The sequence below is a fragment of the Typopeltis vanoorti genome, chromosome 14 (genome assembly GCF_054136105.1).
Source record: "Typopeltis vanoorti isolate ZY-2024b chromosome 14, IOZ_Tvanoo_1.0, whole genome shotgun sequence".
In the NCBI taxonomy this organism is placed as follows: domain Eukaryota; kingdom Metazoa; phylum Arthropoda; class Arachnida; order Uropygi; family Thelyphonidae; genus Typopeltis; species Typopeltis vanoorti.
In genome coordinates this window covers 80,156,896-80,173,533 of record NC_143562.1, presented here as the reverse complement: position 1 = coordinate 80,173,533, position 16,638 = coordinate 80,156,896, and the positions used below count along the sequence as shown (strand labels likewise).

General features: G+C 33.4%; 1 protein-coding gene across 1 annotated transcript in view; it reads left to right on the top strand.

Moving 5' to 3' along the window:
• The window catches only part of LOC150099701 (ribitol 5-phosphate transferase FKRP), a 44,843-nt gene extending 32,846 nt beyond the window's left edge, over nt 1-11,997 (top strand). Inside the window, exon 2 of the mRNA XM_090403538.1 lies at nt 3,549-11,997. Coding sequence (XP_090259664.1) covers nt 3,549-4,343 — 795 coding nt within the window. The 3' untranslated portion in view covers nt 4,344-11,997. The remainder of the gene's footprint in view (nt 1-3,548) is intronic.
• Nucleotides 11,998-16,638: the final 4,641 nt, after the last annotated feature.

Below are 16,638 nucleotides of genomic sequence, written 5' to 3'. Positions count from 1 at the left end.
GCTTTGACTCACTCACAAACTTGTGAAATGCTAGGCTTCTTCCTGATAGCGTAACCTCAAAATCTGAAGACTGCATCCAGCTGTTCCACTTCTCCTTCATAAATTCCTTAAATGGTTTATTAATACAGACATCTAAAGGTTGAAGCTGACTAGTTAGACCTTTGGAATTACAGTTAACTTGAGTTTTCAATTCCTTGAATTTATTTGTAACATCGTCTGTTTTGTGAGAACGAAACTGATCCCATACTAGCATGGCAGGTTTCTTCAACAGTCCACGCGCCTAGACCAAATTTTATCTATCCATAACTTCATTCCTCCTCCATCCATCCAGCCTTTTGCATGAACATGTACAAATGCTCCTTTAAGCAGTTTTTCTTTGGGTAGTGTTTTCCTTTTAAAAATCAATAGTGGTGGCAATTTTGTTCCATCAGCACAGCAGGATAAAACAACCATGTAGTGAGTTTTTTCGTGCCCGAAGTTTTAATAGTAGCACTTTTAGTGCCCTTGGAATCTACAGTTTTGTTTGAGGGTACATCAAAAGTCAGAGAACCTCGTCCATGTTTCCTATTTGCGCAATTCCAAATTTTCTCATTTCCTTGCGTTAATGACGAATCGATGAAATTCAATCATTTTTTCTTCATATTCAGCTGGTATCTTTTGTGATATTTTTGTTTTAGTCTGCATACATAGCTGGTTTCTCTTCATGAATCTTGAACACTATGATGTTGATCCAGTAAAGTTTCCAATCCCTCTGTTAGTGGCTATCGCTTTCGCTTGATGAATAATCATTTTTGTAGACACTGAAAGTCCTGCTTTTCTGTGGTCTAAAATCCAAGTATTCAGTTCTGTCTCAAGTTCAGGCCATTTTGCAGTTCCACTTCATAGGTTATGTGTACTGTGAGTTGCTTTTTTTTTAAATCCTCTTCCTGATTCCGCCAAGTTCTTATCATTTTCTCAGGTCGGGGTGGTCCGAAATGCCTCTCTGCAACCCTGTTTCCATGTTCTTTAGCATACGCAATCACACGTCTTGTATGCAATATTATCAAAGCTGACGTTTTTCAGCCATAATTTGCCAAGAAATGTAGAGAAAATTTAACGGCAGAAATTTATCACCGTTCACAACTGCGACAACAATTGGAAAGTTTAAACGAACAGGACACAGCTGTGATTGTCGATGACAGAGCATGCGCATCCACTGAACTCTACGTCAATATTTCTCAAAGTGTGGTATGCATACCCCGGTAGGTACGTGAAAGGTCTTCAGGGGGTCCGTGGCAATTTTCGGCTATGCATCATTAACGCATAGAATAAAATTCAATGTATCTGTGAAGTTCGAGATCGTAAAACATTCCTGTTGTATCACTGAATAAGGTACAGAGACATCTGCAGGCTGTGCAATATGTTTCTCAACAAACAGTGCAATTAGAGACAACTGGGATAAAAACGGCAATAACTAATGAATCGCATGTCCCCCTCCCACAGAAAATGCTGTATGACTCAAGCAAAACCTATGTTGCCAGTGCAACATATCGTTTTGTTTGAGTGAACGTGTGAAAACAAGGAAATATATAGTGAATGTGTTTCAGATATTATGTATGGAATTCGGTTGAAGAGAATTAGCATTTCAACTCAACTGTCGGCTTGTCTTTGTCATTTAGTAGCATGATCTTTTGTTAATACCGCACCAATCATATGAACGCAGATGTCTGAAGTTTGAGAAACACTGCTCTACGTAACTGGAATGCTCTCACACACACACACCGCAAGGAAGCAATAAAGAAATTGTGTAACTCGGAACAGAGAAAATTTTCAGAAATGAAAATAATAAAAAACTGAGTATCGACGTATAAGACGCACCCTGTTTTTCAGACCTATTATCAAAGAAAAAAGTGCATCTTTTATGCTGGCAAATACGGTATATATCCGCTCTATATATGCAAAAAGATAAGCCGAAATTTGAAACGTTTTCATGTCAACGTTTTTTTGTCCGGCATATAATATAACATATTTTTAACATATATTGGTGTGAGTAGTGTGATTATTTTTATATAAAAAATTTAAGGAAAATATATTTTTTTTAATAGAAAAATATTAAACGTTGATATTTTTAATTATATAAGACAAAGCTAATATTGAACAAAAATGGTTGTTTTCAAGTCTTAGCAAGTAGTGCAAAATGAGGGCAACTCGGAAGTAGTGCAACAACAAGGCGGCTCGTGGCAAAGATGGAGCAAGCACCGAGCATCTGATCCAAAAATAACCAGCTTACTAGCTCAGAGAATCGGCTTACCATCCCAGAACTGGAGAGGGGGTGCCATAGGCAAAAAGGGGGGGCAGAGCAGCCCCCCTAGTGTGTGTGTGTGTGTGTGTGTGTGTGTGTGTGTGTGTGTGTGTGTGTGTGTGTGGCAGGTTAGAACTCTTTCTCCATTCTCCTGGCATTTTCTGTTTCTTCTGTATGTTTAAAATAATCTGGATATTTTGTCTTCTAGTTTCCTTCCTTCTGATTTCAACAACTTTGCAGAAATTTTATTTATTCGTCTCTAGGTATATGTTAGAATATGTTATTCTTGAATTAAAGTACATTGAGTTCTTGGCTTGATGGTAACTCCACAGATTCTTCTTCTACAGTAGTAGTAGCATAGTTGGTATATAATTTTGAGTTGCAGAATATTATTTTTCCTCTTTTCCACTCAGTGCTCCCATAGCTGGAATCTCCATAGTTGAGAACTGAACTCCAATGGATAAGATTTTTGTCAAGATATAAGCATATTTATAATATATTGTTAACATCTTATTCTCATAACAAAAGTAACAAAATAAAAAAAAATAAAATAAATAAAAAAACACTAAATTACTCACATGAGTAATTAAGTGTATACTTTATAACAAAACACTTGAACTTGGAGTAATGCCTGTTAATTCTGAGGCAGAACAAAGCACCAGTTCCTTGCAAAAACATTGCTTGGAGTTCTTTGGACTTCATCCACATGAAAAATAAATTAATTAAGGAATAAGAACCTCTTAGAATTAAGACACTCGAAGTCTGAGTCTGTATCACGTGCACTCTGTCTGTTCAACTAAATGAGTCAGAAAGAATTTCAGAGATGTTTTACCACTAACTTTCAAAGTTCAAGCTAACTGATCCAAAATTTTTATTTTACCCATGTAGAAATAAAAATTGGATGATCATTAAGAAAAAAAAAAGGAAATTACTTCCGTATGTGCATTTCAACAGCATTCCACTGTAAAATTTGTTACTGAAAGTATGCCATTCTGAAAAATATATGCTACCCTATTAATAACTTCTTGAACAAATTTTTTTTTTTTAGTTTTACTATTTCTTCCTCTGAATTTCTCTTACAACTCCTTATCAGCTACCAATCACTCTCATTCTTCTGTATGGTTATGAAGTAAATTATAATGCATTGTATTCCAAGTTTAGATAGCTATTATTTTAGATAAGGCATAAAAATATTACAAATAGCATATATCATAATTTCCAGAAACTTATTACTTTGCATATTTATATATTGTATTTTATTTTTCAGATTCATGTATTAAAGGACTATTTCTTTCAGCAAGGTAAGACACTGTATTTAGATCCTCATGACAAATGGAAACATAATACACTTGACCAGCAAAGAAGAGAACACATGTATCATGATTTTCGAATTAAAAAGGTAATAAAACCAGATGGCAAAATTGAGTGGTATGGCTGTAGCAAAAATACTCCCCGTTGTTTTGGGACCGTTATAAATGATATGCCAGAATATTTATATGATGGTCATTGGACTCCTCCATGTTGTTTAGAAAATTTACGTGAAACAGCACGTCACGTTTTTGGCATTTTGGACAAGTGTAATGTAAGGTATTGGCTTGAGGGTGGTAGTTTGTTAGGAGCTGCTCGTAATGCTGATGTTATACCTTGGGATTATGATGTTGATATTGGGATATATAAGCAGGATATTCAAAAATGTGAATGGTTGAAAAATGCAGAAAAGCAGACAATTGTTGATAGCCAGCAATTTGTATGGGAAAAAGCAAGAGAAGGCGACTTCATTCGAGTTCAGTTTAGCCAGACTAATCATTTACATGTTGATATTTTTCCTTTCTACTCTCGAAATGGTATTATGACAAAAAATACATGGTTTACGAGTCATAGGCAAGATATGGAATTTCCCGAACATTATTTGAATCCTCTTGCTAAAATGAAATTTGTTGGTGTACTAACATCAGTGCCTAATAATGTTAAAAGTTTTTTAGAATTGAAATTTGGAAAAGGTGTTGTCGAAAATCCACAGTATCCTGTTCCAGAAATTATTTCCTTCACACATAAAAATTAAGTTTAAAATAATGATGCTTCATTTGAATAATCAGAAATTTCTGAATAATCAGAAATCATGAAATAGTGCTCTTGTGTTACTAGCTGACTAATCTCTCTCTAAGTAAAACTCCATAAAGAGTTCGAATAAATTTCTAAATCAACATTATCTTGAGACTAAGTGTATTAAGAGTGGATAAGAAATGGATGTTGTATGCAGTTACAACATTGTTTTGCTTTCTTCATTTTAGAAGAGTGGTTTGTCAAGTGTAGAAAATCAGTATGTATTTCTCTTTGGAAGTCCTGTGGTTATACAGGCATTAGAGTAGGGAAGCTATGTGGACTGCTGAGTTGGATTAGTTCATATACAAAGAATAGTTTGCATCAGAAAAATTTCCCAAATTCATTTCTGTGTATTGCTGCATATCATTTTTTTCTACTTTTTTTTTTTTTTTTTTTTTGTGATTTCAAAGAAAAAAAAAGTTTCAAGACTCATGTTTCATTTAAATCATTCACTGCTAGTTTACCTCATAAGATATTTTTGCTGTTAACTACGCCCACAAACACAAAACTTTGCATTACAGAGGGATGGCAGTTGGAAATGTTGTTGGACGGTTCATATTTCATTCATGCCATTGTTAAGACTATTTTATGTAGTTGTAACAACCTTTGTTAATTACTAATCTTCCTTTACCATTTACTAACTTTTGATACTAGTTCACTTTTTTGTATAAGCAGGCTAAGCATTTTGTGCATTGTTATTGTCTCTGTTGTCCCTATTTAATACTGTTATGACTGTTTTGTTTAGATATTCCAAAATTAGCACAGAATTATGAAAACAAATGTAGCTTTATCTTTTGATTGAGTTAACAAATTTAAAAAAAAATTGTAATATATGGAAATCTTATAGTTATGTGCACATAGAGATAAGTAAGGCCTGAAATAATGGTCATCCAACACCTTGAACTGAACCCTTTTCTCTAAATAATATTTCTGTGGAATCTTATTCAGTATGGCCTTTTGTCTATGTTGTTAGGTAAAAAAAAACAAAATTTTTAGATTTGTTATACTTTATTTTAAAAAAATTATCAAAAAATAAAAATTATAATAAACTCATAAGAGGCAGTTTAACTGTTTACAGTCATGCATGAATAACCCAGCACTTAGAAGTATAATTACTAGCACTGAATTAGAAACTTTTATTTAATACCGTGTTGGACCTCCTTCATCCTGAATTACAGCACATATGTGGTTTGGCATAGATTCCACAAGATGTTTGATTGCATCTATGTCTACAACATTCCATCACCACAGTCCTTTAACTGGCTCAGGTTTGATTGAAGAAGACTTTGCTCCTGGATCTATTTCTAACATGTCTAACATGTTAGAAACATGTATAACACATCCCATAAATTCTCAGTATGGTTCAAATCTGGACTTAGTGGAAGTTGCCGTCATGCTCACTGAACCACTGCTGAAAAATTCTTGTGTGATGGACAGTAGCATTGTTGTCTGTATAATATCGTCCTATAAATTCTTAATGGGGTTCAGATCTGGGCTTTGTGGTTGCCATGGAAGATAGTGGAAGTTGCTGTCATGCTCACTGAAACACTGATGAAAAATTCTTGTGATGTACAATAACATTGTCATCTGTGAAACAACCGTTACCTGCTGGATAAAAAGTCAACATTGCAGGATGCACTTGATCAACAGTGTTTGGATATTCCTTGGAGGACATCCACCCGATCTTCCAGAAATATCAGGAGACTGGTTCCGTGCCCAACAGAACATGCCCCCCCCCCCCCGCACCATGGCACCACCTCCAGAACCTTGAGTTGTGCTTACAAGGGAAGCTGGGTTATTGGTTCATGGGGGCCTTTGCCAAACTCTCTGTTTATCATCAGTACAAAACAAGGTGAACGATGACTCCTCAGACCACATGACTTTTTTCCAGTCTTCCAGTGTCTAGTCACGGTGTTTCTAAAACCACTGTAGATGAACTTTCTGGTTCTTCAATGGTTTCTATATAGGCATGTGACCCTATACCGATCCTCTTCAATTCCCAGCACATGGTTCAGTGAAGTATGGGTCGGGAACAGCCTTCATTAAATGCTTCGGTCAATTACTGCGAAAGGAAGTTCTGTTTGTCCATACAGGCCTTCTCATATGACTGTGATCTTGTTCCTGACAGACTGTCTTAGGGCCACAGCTACACCTCTTAGACAAGCAATGTGGGTTATTTTTCCTATGATTAAAAACCTTTTAAGGTTTTTAATGGGAATATCTCACCTTTTAAGAAACTAGTCAGCTCTACTGTTTTCAAAATTGTGGCTCCAGCGAGACAGGCATCCACAATAACCCTGTTATCAAACTCCCAAAGATCCTTTGTTTTTCCCATTATAATATGGAAATCTTGATGAATACTATTGACGATTACTGATCAGCAGCATTTCTAAATTGTTGCCTGGAACACTTGGTGATGCACTTGAACAAGTATTTTGCATATCCACTGCATAAGTGACATTTATGTATATCTGCATAGAGGTTTCTAATTCAGTAGTTGGTATGTATATGTTCTGAAGTATTAAATATCTAAAAATCTTATTGTGATACTTTTTTTTTTTTTAAATTAATAGTTTTCAATTTTTTTCCCAATATAATTTTCTTGAAATTGATTATGAAAATGCTGAGCAGCAGTAACAGTTTTAACCTGTGGACTCTGCCAATTCACTGTACTAATGTGCTATAGGTTTACAGCTTTTTGGGGTTATCATAAAAAAAATTATATTAAGATAGAAATATTCAAAATAATTTTAATCAAATTGTTTCAGTTACAATTTATCAGCAGGAATTTCATTTTCAGATACTGCAGTCTAGATAAGGAATAAAATTAATAGAATACAATTCACTAAGAAAAATTAATATAATAGAAAAATTGTATGATATTAGTGTCACATCTGGAAGAGGCAGTGGCAGATCAAGCACTTGGTGGGCCCCAAGCGCAACCTAATTTTGAGGCCCCCTTGTTCTAAATACTAAGTAATGCTATCAAATCAATTTATTACCTAATAAAAAATACTGATCAATCATTTCCTTAAAAATAAATCTCTATTTTTAGCCTTTTGCAGTCACAGGTATGATCATCATAACTCATCATTGTTTTTTGTGGCATTTAAAATAAAATGCAAAATATAATACTAATTATTTATTAATAAAAAAAATAGGAAAAATTACATTGTATCTTATTTGTTGCAGAAAATTTATGTAAAATTTACATTAAAAATTATTAAACATTGTTGGAACATTAGAACAAGTATGTACATATATTAGAATTGTAAATATAAAAAACTAAATTGGAACTTTTCTCTCTTTATGTTTAGCGAATTTATCAATAGTATATTCATAATCTAATAACTGAACTACATCGTTTTCTATGACCATCATTGACAAATTGGTTAAATGCAACTGAGTTAACGAATTTTGTAAATAATTTTTAACATGTTTCAAAACTGAAAATGAATGCTCACCACTAGCATTCATTAGGTATTGTCAAAAAAAGTTTTAGAATTGTTTCTACATTTGAAAATGTAGACTGCAAACCCCCAGTTAATAACTTGTACATGTCAACAGGATTGGTGATATTTTCTCCTTTTATGAATATTTAATGTCAATATCTTTATGATATTTTGCAGTTATTTTGCAATAAAAATTAGATTTGGAAATATTTCTATAGTAAGATCAGTTCCTATCTGTATATGGTACTTTAAGCATTGTAATATCTCCAGTGTTACATGGTTTATTGATTAAATAGTATTCTATCATTTTATCCGATAAATTCACTGGCTACAATGCAATATCATTGGGAAAATCACAATGGTTTTCATTTTTACTACAGTCTGCTGAAACTTTGCAAAATTTTTTTTGTTGTTTTGATTGCTCTTGCTATTTTGTTCTTCATTAGGAACATCTATAGCACAAGGTTTTAATCCTTTAGATTGTTTTTTGATCTCTTCCTTTTCAATTTGCTCTTCGGTTCTTTCCAATTCCTCTTCAGAGTTATTTTGTTCTTCATCGATAATATGTATAGCGCAAGTTGTAGATCTTTCTGTATGTATTTCGACTTCCTTTTCAATTCGCTCGGTTAAAAATTTAGCCAGCGAATTTCTTTGCTGCAGCACATATTTTTCTTTACTTTTAACCTTTTGTGTTTCTCATCTCTGCTCTGAAACCTTCTCTTCATGGCTAAATAAAATGAAAAATGCTAAGTAAATTAAAGTAAAAATAATAGTAAAATAAAATTAATTGAATTTCACCTTAAATTGATTTTAATATTCGATGGTGTGATTCTAATAATTAACTAAAATGCAGTGGATTTTACTGTTTTGAGTGAGTCCTTGCTGTTAATTCTAATAAACAGTGCTTACTGTATATAATATAAACAATAATATAATACAAATACTTTATCGATAACATTTCTTTTTCAAAAAAGTGACACTAAATTTGACTGGATAGGTACGTAAACACACAAAGAATTTTAAATATTATTTATTAAGATATTTTCTCATGGTCGAAAAGGAAATTTTATTGGTCAGTTATTAAGTAGTAAAGACTTTTACTACACCATTTGTCGTTCGATGAACAGCAAATTGTCTAGATGAAAATGGTATCTGTGCCTGAGGTTCACAGGATATATCTCTTTGAAGGCCCCAAGTGTGTGCTTCTTGTGCCTGTGCGATGGTCTGCCACTGAGAAGAGGTTATAATTTTGCATTTGTGCATAGGGGTATTATACATATAAATGTCTTAATTTATACCATGATATTGATTTGAAATGATACACTAGGGTTCTTTCATATCATTTCAGCATGAGTCATTCTATGGAAAATATGCAGATAGCTTTTATATCAGAAGTTCTTTTTTGATTTCATGACTAGGCTACACAGAAATTATACCTATGCACTTATATATATAATTTAGTTGAATATATGTGTAAATTAACAAAAATAGTAAATGCTGTTTTAGAAATATATATTGATGTTGAATTGAGGCTTCAAATACTGTATATTAAAGTTTAGTATCCAAAAATCAAAATGTAATTTTGATTTGTAAACTAATTGCATTTGCACTGAAATATTGTCTATTTTCTGTGTAAATTTGGCATGTGTGAGAACTTCTTTGTTGCTTTGTGAATGTTTGAGATTGTTTTGCCACTTTGTCTCACTGTATCATTTCTACTAGAGTTAAATCCTTTTTTGAGAGTAGCTTTACTATCTTATCTCTAATTTCTAACAAGGCAGTCATTATCAGGCTCATTCATGAGATCATTTTAGATCATTTCACAAATGAGAACTGAATAATTTCAACCAGCATGAAAGCTTACCATGTGACGAGACAATGTAATACTGTACTTGAATAACAAATAAATTCTAAACTGAACTACCACAGTAATTCCAAATTCAGTAATTTAGCCTATAATGCCTGAAACCTCATTCATAAAGAAACATGTTTATGTTTTATGTACTGGAGAAAAAAATTATATGGAAACTTCCATGGAGTCTAAAGAACTCATTGCAGTAATTTATCATCTCATAATAATTTCACTATTCCCATCTTCAGTCACAATCTGCTTCTGGTTTCCACTTCCTGATGATGACTTGTCTAATCATTATACACTTCTGGTAAAAGGCTTATACGTTGGTTACTCATATCTATTATTTTTCAAGAAATAAGGTGTACTAAGATATTAATTATAATAACTTTAATTAATACTTTCCTATATTTCGGTAACATTACATTACCATCATCAGGGTTCACAAAAACAATGATATGTGCATGCAAGCACTAACTGGGCACATGAGGTTGAAGGAAGGCAACCAAAGTTGGGCTTAGAGTCCTAAATGGCACCTCTTAGTGGACTAAATTGGGTAATCTTGGCCATTGGCTAAAAATCTGAGGATGAGTGCTTCCCAAATTTGGAGTAGTCTCATGTACTCAAATTTGTTGAGGTTTGGAAAGTTTTTCAGGGATGAGGCAGATTTAAGGAATAGCTGTTCATATTTGTATTTGCTGTGGTGTAATAGAGTGGCCCTCTTCCAGTGTATCCTGTGTTGGGTGTCCAAAGCATGGTCAGCAAGTCCTGAGTGGCTGTAATGGTGGAACTTGATGTAGTCCTTATGTTCAAAAATTCTGATATTGGCTATCCTGCCTATTTGGCTGTAGTAGGATGCTTTGCAACTGCAAGGACCTCATAGGTTTAGGGAATGCGGCTGGTCTTTGGTGGAGTGGATAAAGAATGCCAATTTTATATGTGGTCCTTAAAGTTATTGTAATGTTGTATTTCCTTAGGTTTTTAGGATCCTTTGCAATTATCAGCATTTTTTTCTTTTGTATTTGCTTTTTGAAAAGTTTGAACTGGTCACTGTTATGTTAATGTTAGCCATCTTCTTTTGATCTTAATCATATCTCTCATCTTTTTTTTTTTCCCCATTGTTTGATTGTCCATGTCCATTTCTTCAGTCTTTTTGTCATAATCACCATAATCATGATTTCATGTTCCATAATAAATGGTTCCCATTCATTTCTATTTCTAAAACCATATTTTCCCCATTGCTCCTTCTCGCATTATGCATTCCAGTCTGCTCCAGTTAATTAATACCATCCCTTTTTGATAACATTCCAGATGTCTTACACCCTGTTAAAGAACTCAGTTTCTTCATCTGTATTTTGTTGATACATTACACCTGAAATATGAAGACATAAACAATTTTGTTTAATCTCTTGCTGTTGTAATCCTTTTTCTAATTATTTTGTATTCTGACATTGCATTCTAGCTCTCTTATTAAGAGGGAATCCAACTCTGCTTCATGTTTCATGCATATATCATCAAAGAACTTCACATTTGCCGATCTCTCTCGATAACATTAACATCTGTTTATTTTTCTTTTGAAGTAGTTATTGTTTTCCATCCATGCATAGCAATGAAGCATTGCATTTATGTATATTCTGTACTTAAATTTTGTTATCAAAAGTTTTCTGTATGTCATGTAGGGATTAAAAAAATGATTTAGTGAAATTTTGAATTGGATCGAAAATAAAATTCCCATTGTAAGATAATAATTTTTGTAGAGTCCTTTAAATGCTTTTTTGTCCTCCAACCCTAATTATTTTTTAGAAATTGGTATGCAACCAGTCATCAACCTAAAATTTTTCTTCATTCTTATTTCAGTTCATTTCTACCAATGATTTGTAAATGCAAAGGTGGTTAGATTACAACAGACAGTTGCTATCAGCATGCATTCCTAATCATAACTAGTATATATTATTGTGTGAATTCTACCATTGATTTTATCTGAGTTGCAGGATTAAAAATTTGAATTTTCTGAGAGAAATTATCAACTGAGGAGCAGGCTGAAAAAAGGCCTAGAAAAAAGTTTGTCTAGTTGGCAACTACAATCAAATGTACTGTTCTCTTCTTAAATATAAATGCCAACTCTGTATATAATGACAGGGTTATTTTTGTTTATATATAAATGTTCATCATCCTGTGTTATAATCACATTTGAGCCACTTTGGGGCAGATTTATAAACATCTTTGGTAACTTTCTGGAAAAATGTCTACCAAAGTTAATTTATGTCATATGTAACATCTGTCGAAGTAAAGTTCTACTCTCATTATAATTCTTGTTTCTTTATTTTTTGAAGCATTCTCCTATTTTAACATAGGATGACAAACAATCCTTTTCTGTAAAAGAAATAAAAACAAACAAATATACAGTTCCCTCCACTCCCCCCCCCCCATCTTAAATGATAATCTTACTCATGAAAGTTTGAAAAGCTGACACTATTAATTCTCTTGAAGAATCAAACTTGAAATAAATTGGCAAGGTTTTAAGTTCCTAATTTATGCAGGTGGTTATCATCATATAATAATTAATTTATTATCCATTAATATCGGAGACTGTATGCAACAATAATAATGTAGTTGTGTATGGCAGCTATGACTCATCAGAAAATAAACATGGAAAGTTTGTTGGCTGCACATCTGTAGGATGTGCCATGTGCTACAGATAACAGCCACTAAAAAATTTAACTGGTAACATTAGTGAGTAAATGTTGTGTGTGTGTCTATATACAATAATCTACCATTTATCTGACCTTCAAAACAATGATCCTTCAATTTACCCACCCTTGCATGTCAGCTGACTTCTCTGTAGAGAACCATGTATTGGTAAAACGGTCCCTGAGTTTGCCGCCCCTCTCAATACACACTGAAAATACTACAAAAAGTGAAAATGACGTATAGGGAAATAAATTAAAACACTGTCTATTTTTGAAGTAAAACTTCAAAAATAGACAGTGTTATTCAAATAGTTATTCATAGTGTTATTCAAATTTTACTTCAAATAGACATTTGAAGTAAAATTCCAACATTCTGAAATGTTATTTTTCTTTTTGCCGGCCTTGTTGGCCAAGTGGTCAGCGTATCTGCTCTCCAGCCAAAAGGCTGTGGTTTTCAATCCCGCTATGGGCATGTCTGTGAAAATACTAGTGATGATGATTGGCAGTAGATGGCGCCTGGTGTAGATGATGATGATGATGATGGTAGTTTGTGGATTGAGCAGTAGAGACAGAGTTGTAGAGTGCCCTCGATGAGTCATTGGACTCCCTGGAGGTGTTACATAATAATAATAATAATGGTATATCAATTGTAATTGCAAAAGCTCTAGCTACACCACTGTAGTGGTGTAGCTAGAGCTTTTGCTGTCGGGTGGTCCCTGAGTTTGCCGCCCTTCTCAGTACACACCAAAAATACTACAAAAAGTCAAAATGACGTATAGGGAAATAAATTAAAATACTATGTCTCTATTTTTGAAGTAAAACTTTAATTCCAACATTCTAAAATGTTATTTTTCTTGCTTTTCTATTAGCAAAATTGTCTATGACATTGGCAAAGTCTATTTCATAGTATTGTAGGTAATTCTTAATCAATTTTATTTAGAAAAAGTCTTCTCACAACTAGCAATACTCAGCAGTTCTGAGAAAAGTTCGCAGTAGTATTACAATATTTGGAAATGAGTTCTCGAGACTGTATTTTAGAATTAACTGCAAAAGTTCAAAAAAGTTCAAAGTACTGCCCAGGGCAGACCCCCTCCCCCCCCTATCTATGCGTCTGATCAATTATCTGACCTTTCACTTATCAGAATGGCAAAGTTGGATAATTGAAGGGTCAAATAAATGGTGGATTACTTTGTGTGAATATATATATATATATATATATATGTGTGTGCAATTAGAAGAGTGGTGATTCCATTGTACAGAGCCCTGATCAAACCACATCTAGTAGATTATTGTGCTCAGATTTGGTCACTAGGACTTGAAGGAGATAAATTAACCTTGAAGAGGGTGCAAAGTCAGATAAGAAAAATGATATCAGGACTGTAGGATGAGGATAAGACTGAGGTCATGTATACACTGCAGAGTTTAGTAAGAGAGGTGATATGGTTGAGACATTTAAACTGTTGAGAGGTAGTTAGATACTTGGGATTCCTTTCATATGGTAGAACAGGAAGAAGGAGTAAGGACAAGGGGTGGGGGGGGGCATCCCTGGAAGTTACGAATGGAAGTGGTTAGTGAGAGGGTGAGAAGTAGCTTTTTTGGATATAGAGTGGTTGTACCATGGAATTGCCATATAGGATAGCGAAAACACAAACAGTAAAGAGTTTAAGGAATGGTTTGATACTTTGTTGTTTCAGATGGGTGGTCTCCTGCTGTAACATATAAATCAATTTTTACTCACTTTGCTAAATGTGGCAGTATTTATTTTTGCATATAAATATTGTGCACAATGAAAAATGGCTATAATGGTCAAACTGAAAATACAAAATTGCTGTATTAAAATAATCTTTCCAATAATTTATAATTTTGTCATCTCCACTGATAAAATTTGCATTATGCTGAAAGTGCAAAGATGAAACTACAGATAGTTCCATAATGTTAATTAATTATGCATTTGCCTTCCAGAAATATGGAACTGTCTATACTTTCATATTTGAACATTTAGTGTTATGTATTTGTAGTTCCCCATTATTGAACTAGTTCAGCTATTATTATTTCTCAGGTATCTCCATGGAACTCATTATGAGAGACCCACTCTAACCAATGTCCATATGGCATCATATCCCTCCTTGAACCCATTCATGGATGTACTTGTAATCGCCTCTAGCAATGCCTTCGACCCATTCACAACACTACCTTTGCTAACACCATTCTAACCTATGCTGCCCTTAAATTTTTAAAAGTGAGGAGGTTTGAAATTCCTTCAAAAAAATATAAAAAATAAATTTCAGTTACCTAACTTCACCATTTTGACTATAAAAATTATTAATGCAAATTAGAGCTACTTAAAAAAAAAAAACTATTCTTTAATAAATTTAGTTTAATCCTTTATCCAAGTGTGAGCAAACAAAGTTTGTGCCTGAAAGTATCTTCAGGACTGGGGTAAGGTGGTAAAATATCACACTTGGATAAAGGATTAAACTAAATTTATTATAGTCTAACCAAGTGAAAAATAAATTTTCAAAAACTATCCTTGTTTGCCAGTTATTACATTTTAATGTAAAGTAATTGTGTGTTTGTAGCAGTTAATTAAGTAATAAGTAAAAACTGGTAAATAGTAAATCAAGCTGAAAATTAAGTTTGCATTTATTTTCTAATAATAAGAAAGTGAAATTTAAAGTAAAACAAGTCCCAGCAGTTTTTGCTTCTTAGAATTTTGTTGTGGATGATGCTACTGACCTCTCACATACCTTTCAGAAGAATGGATCTTGTTTATTATTATTGTTTTTATTTACACATGTACTCATCATGTGTAACATGATGAGTTCATCTAGTGCAGCAATCTGTAGCATATGAGGCTACAGATATGTTCAAATATAAAAAACCAAAAGTCATTCTAACTTCCTGCAGCAACGCATAATCTCCATGCCCATCCAGGGCGAGCAAACTACTCATAAATTCTACTCTCATTGTAACCGCAACAGATAGCGGGAAATATGAAAAACATCTTGCTTCCTCCCTAAAGACATAAATGTCAATTGTCAATGAACTCATGAAAATCATCATACTTACGTTCTTTTGAAATAGGTTTTTATAATTATATTGATTTTGCTGTATCAGTCTGCAATTTATTGTTTTCTTGCTCCATACTAAATTCACTAAAGAGAGAAAACTTTGTATTGAAGGGATGTAACCAGACAGTATCCAAAATTCAATGGTGGTTTTCATATTCTCAATAGGAATCTTTTCATTATGTGAAATTGTTGAAAACTGTTGGAAAGAAAAAATGCCTCACTTTTTGATAATAGGAAGCAATTCATACATGATTTACAAGTTATCACAATATAATAATACTGTTTATTTCTGCAAAATAACTGTTTTTTTTTCTGAAACTAGAAAAATAATTTCTGTTTTCATAAAACAGTTTTTTGTTTTATGAATGTTACATGAAAACGTTTTATCTTGAAAATTAGATGGTGAAAAAGAGGACAAACTATTGTCCCAAAAGCATGTCTGGACAATTTTTCTGAAATCAGGATAAATGGGTACACAATTATAACCACACCCTTTCCCTTTGTTCTTTCCCTTCCTGTCGTGTATTGAAAAAGTGTTTGGTTTCAGTCCTATAAAATCCCTTTAATATCTTATATACTTCTAATTATATCTCTACTTATTCGGATATTAGATGATTTATGTAGCCCACACTTGGTCACTCAACCTCTGGATCCTCTCCACCACTTCTTCATGATACCAGAAGCCAGATCTGTCTGCAGTAGTCCAAACATGGCTTTATTATAGCCTTATAATAAAGGGAAATAATTACCTCTCTATCCATGCTTGTCTGTGTGTTCTTCAACCACAACATAATCTGTGCTGTTTTGGCCACCTTTGTAATATACCCTCTAAACTTCATACTGTTCACTATCACCTCTAAATGATGGTCTCATCAGTTTCTTGCAGTTCACTTCAGTCAATATTGTGTACAGCTTGTGATCTCTTCTTCCCAAAGTGCATGACCTTACATTTGGACACATTAAACTAGAAGCCATTTATCATTGCCCATATACTGCCAGTCTATTTAAGTCATTCTTCAGGATCTCTGCATCATCTTCATGGACTGTTGCTTTTTCCAGCTACACATTATTAGAAAAGCAACTGAATATTTCTTCTCAAATCATTTCCTATATTGATGTACAAATTAAATAGCAGAAGATTCACTACTGAGCTTTGCAGTATACCATAAGTCACCTGCCTTTCTTCCAC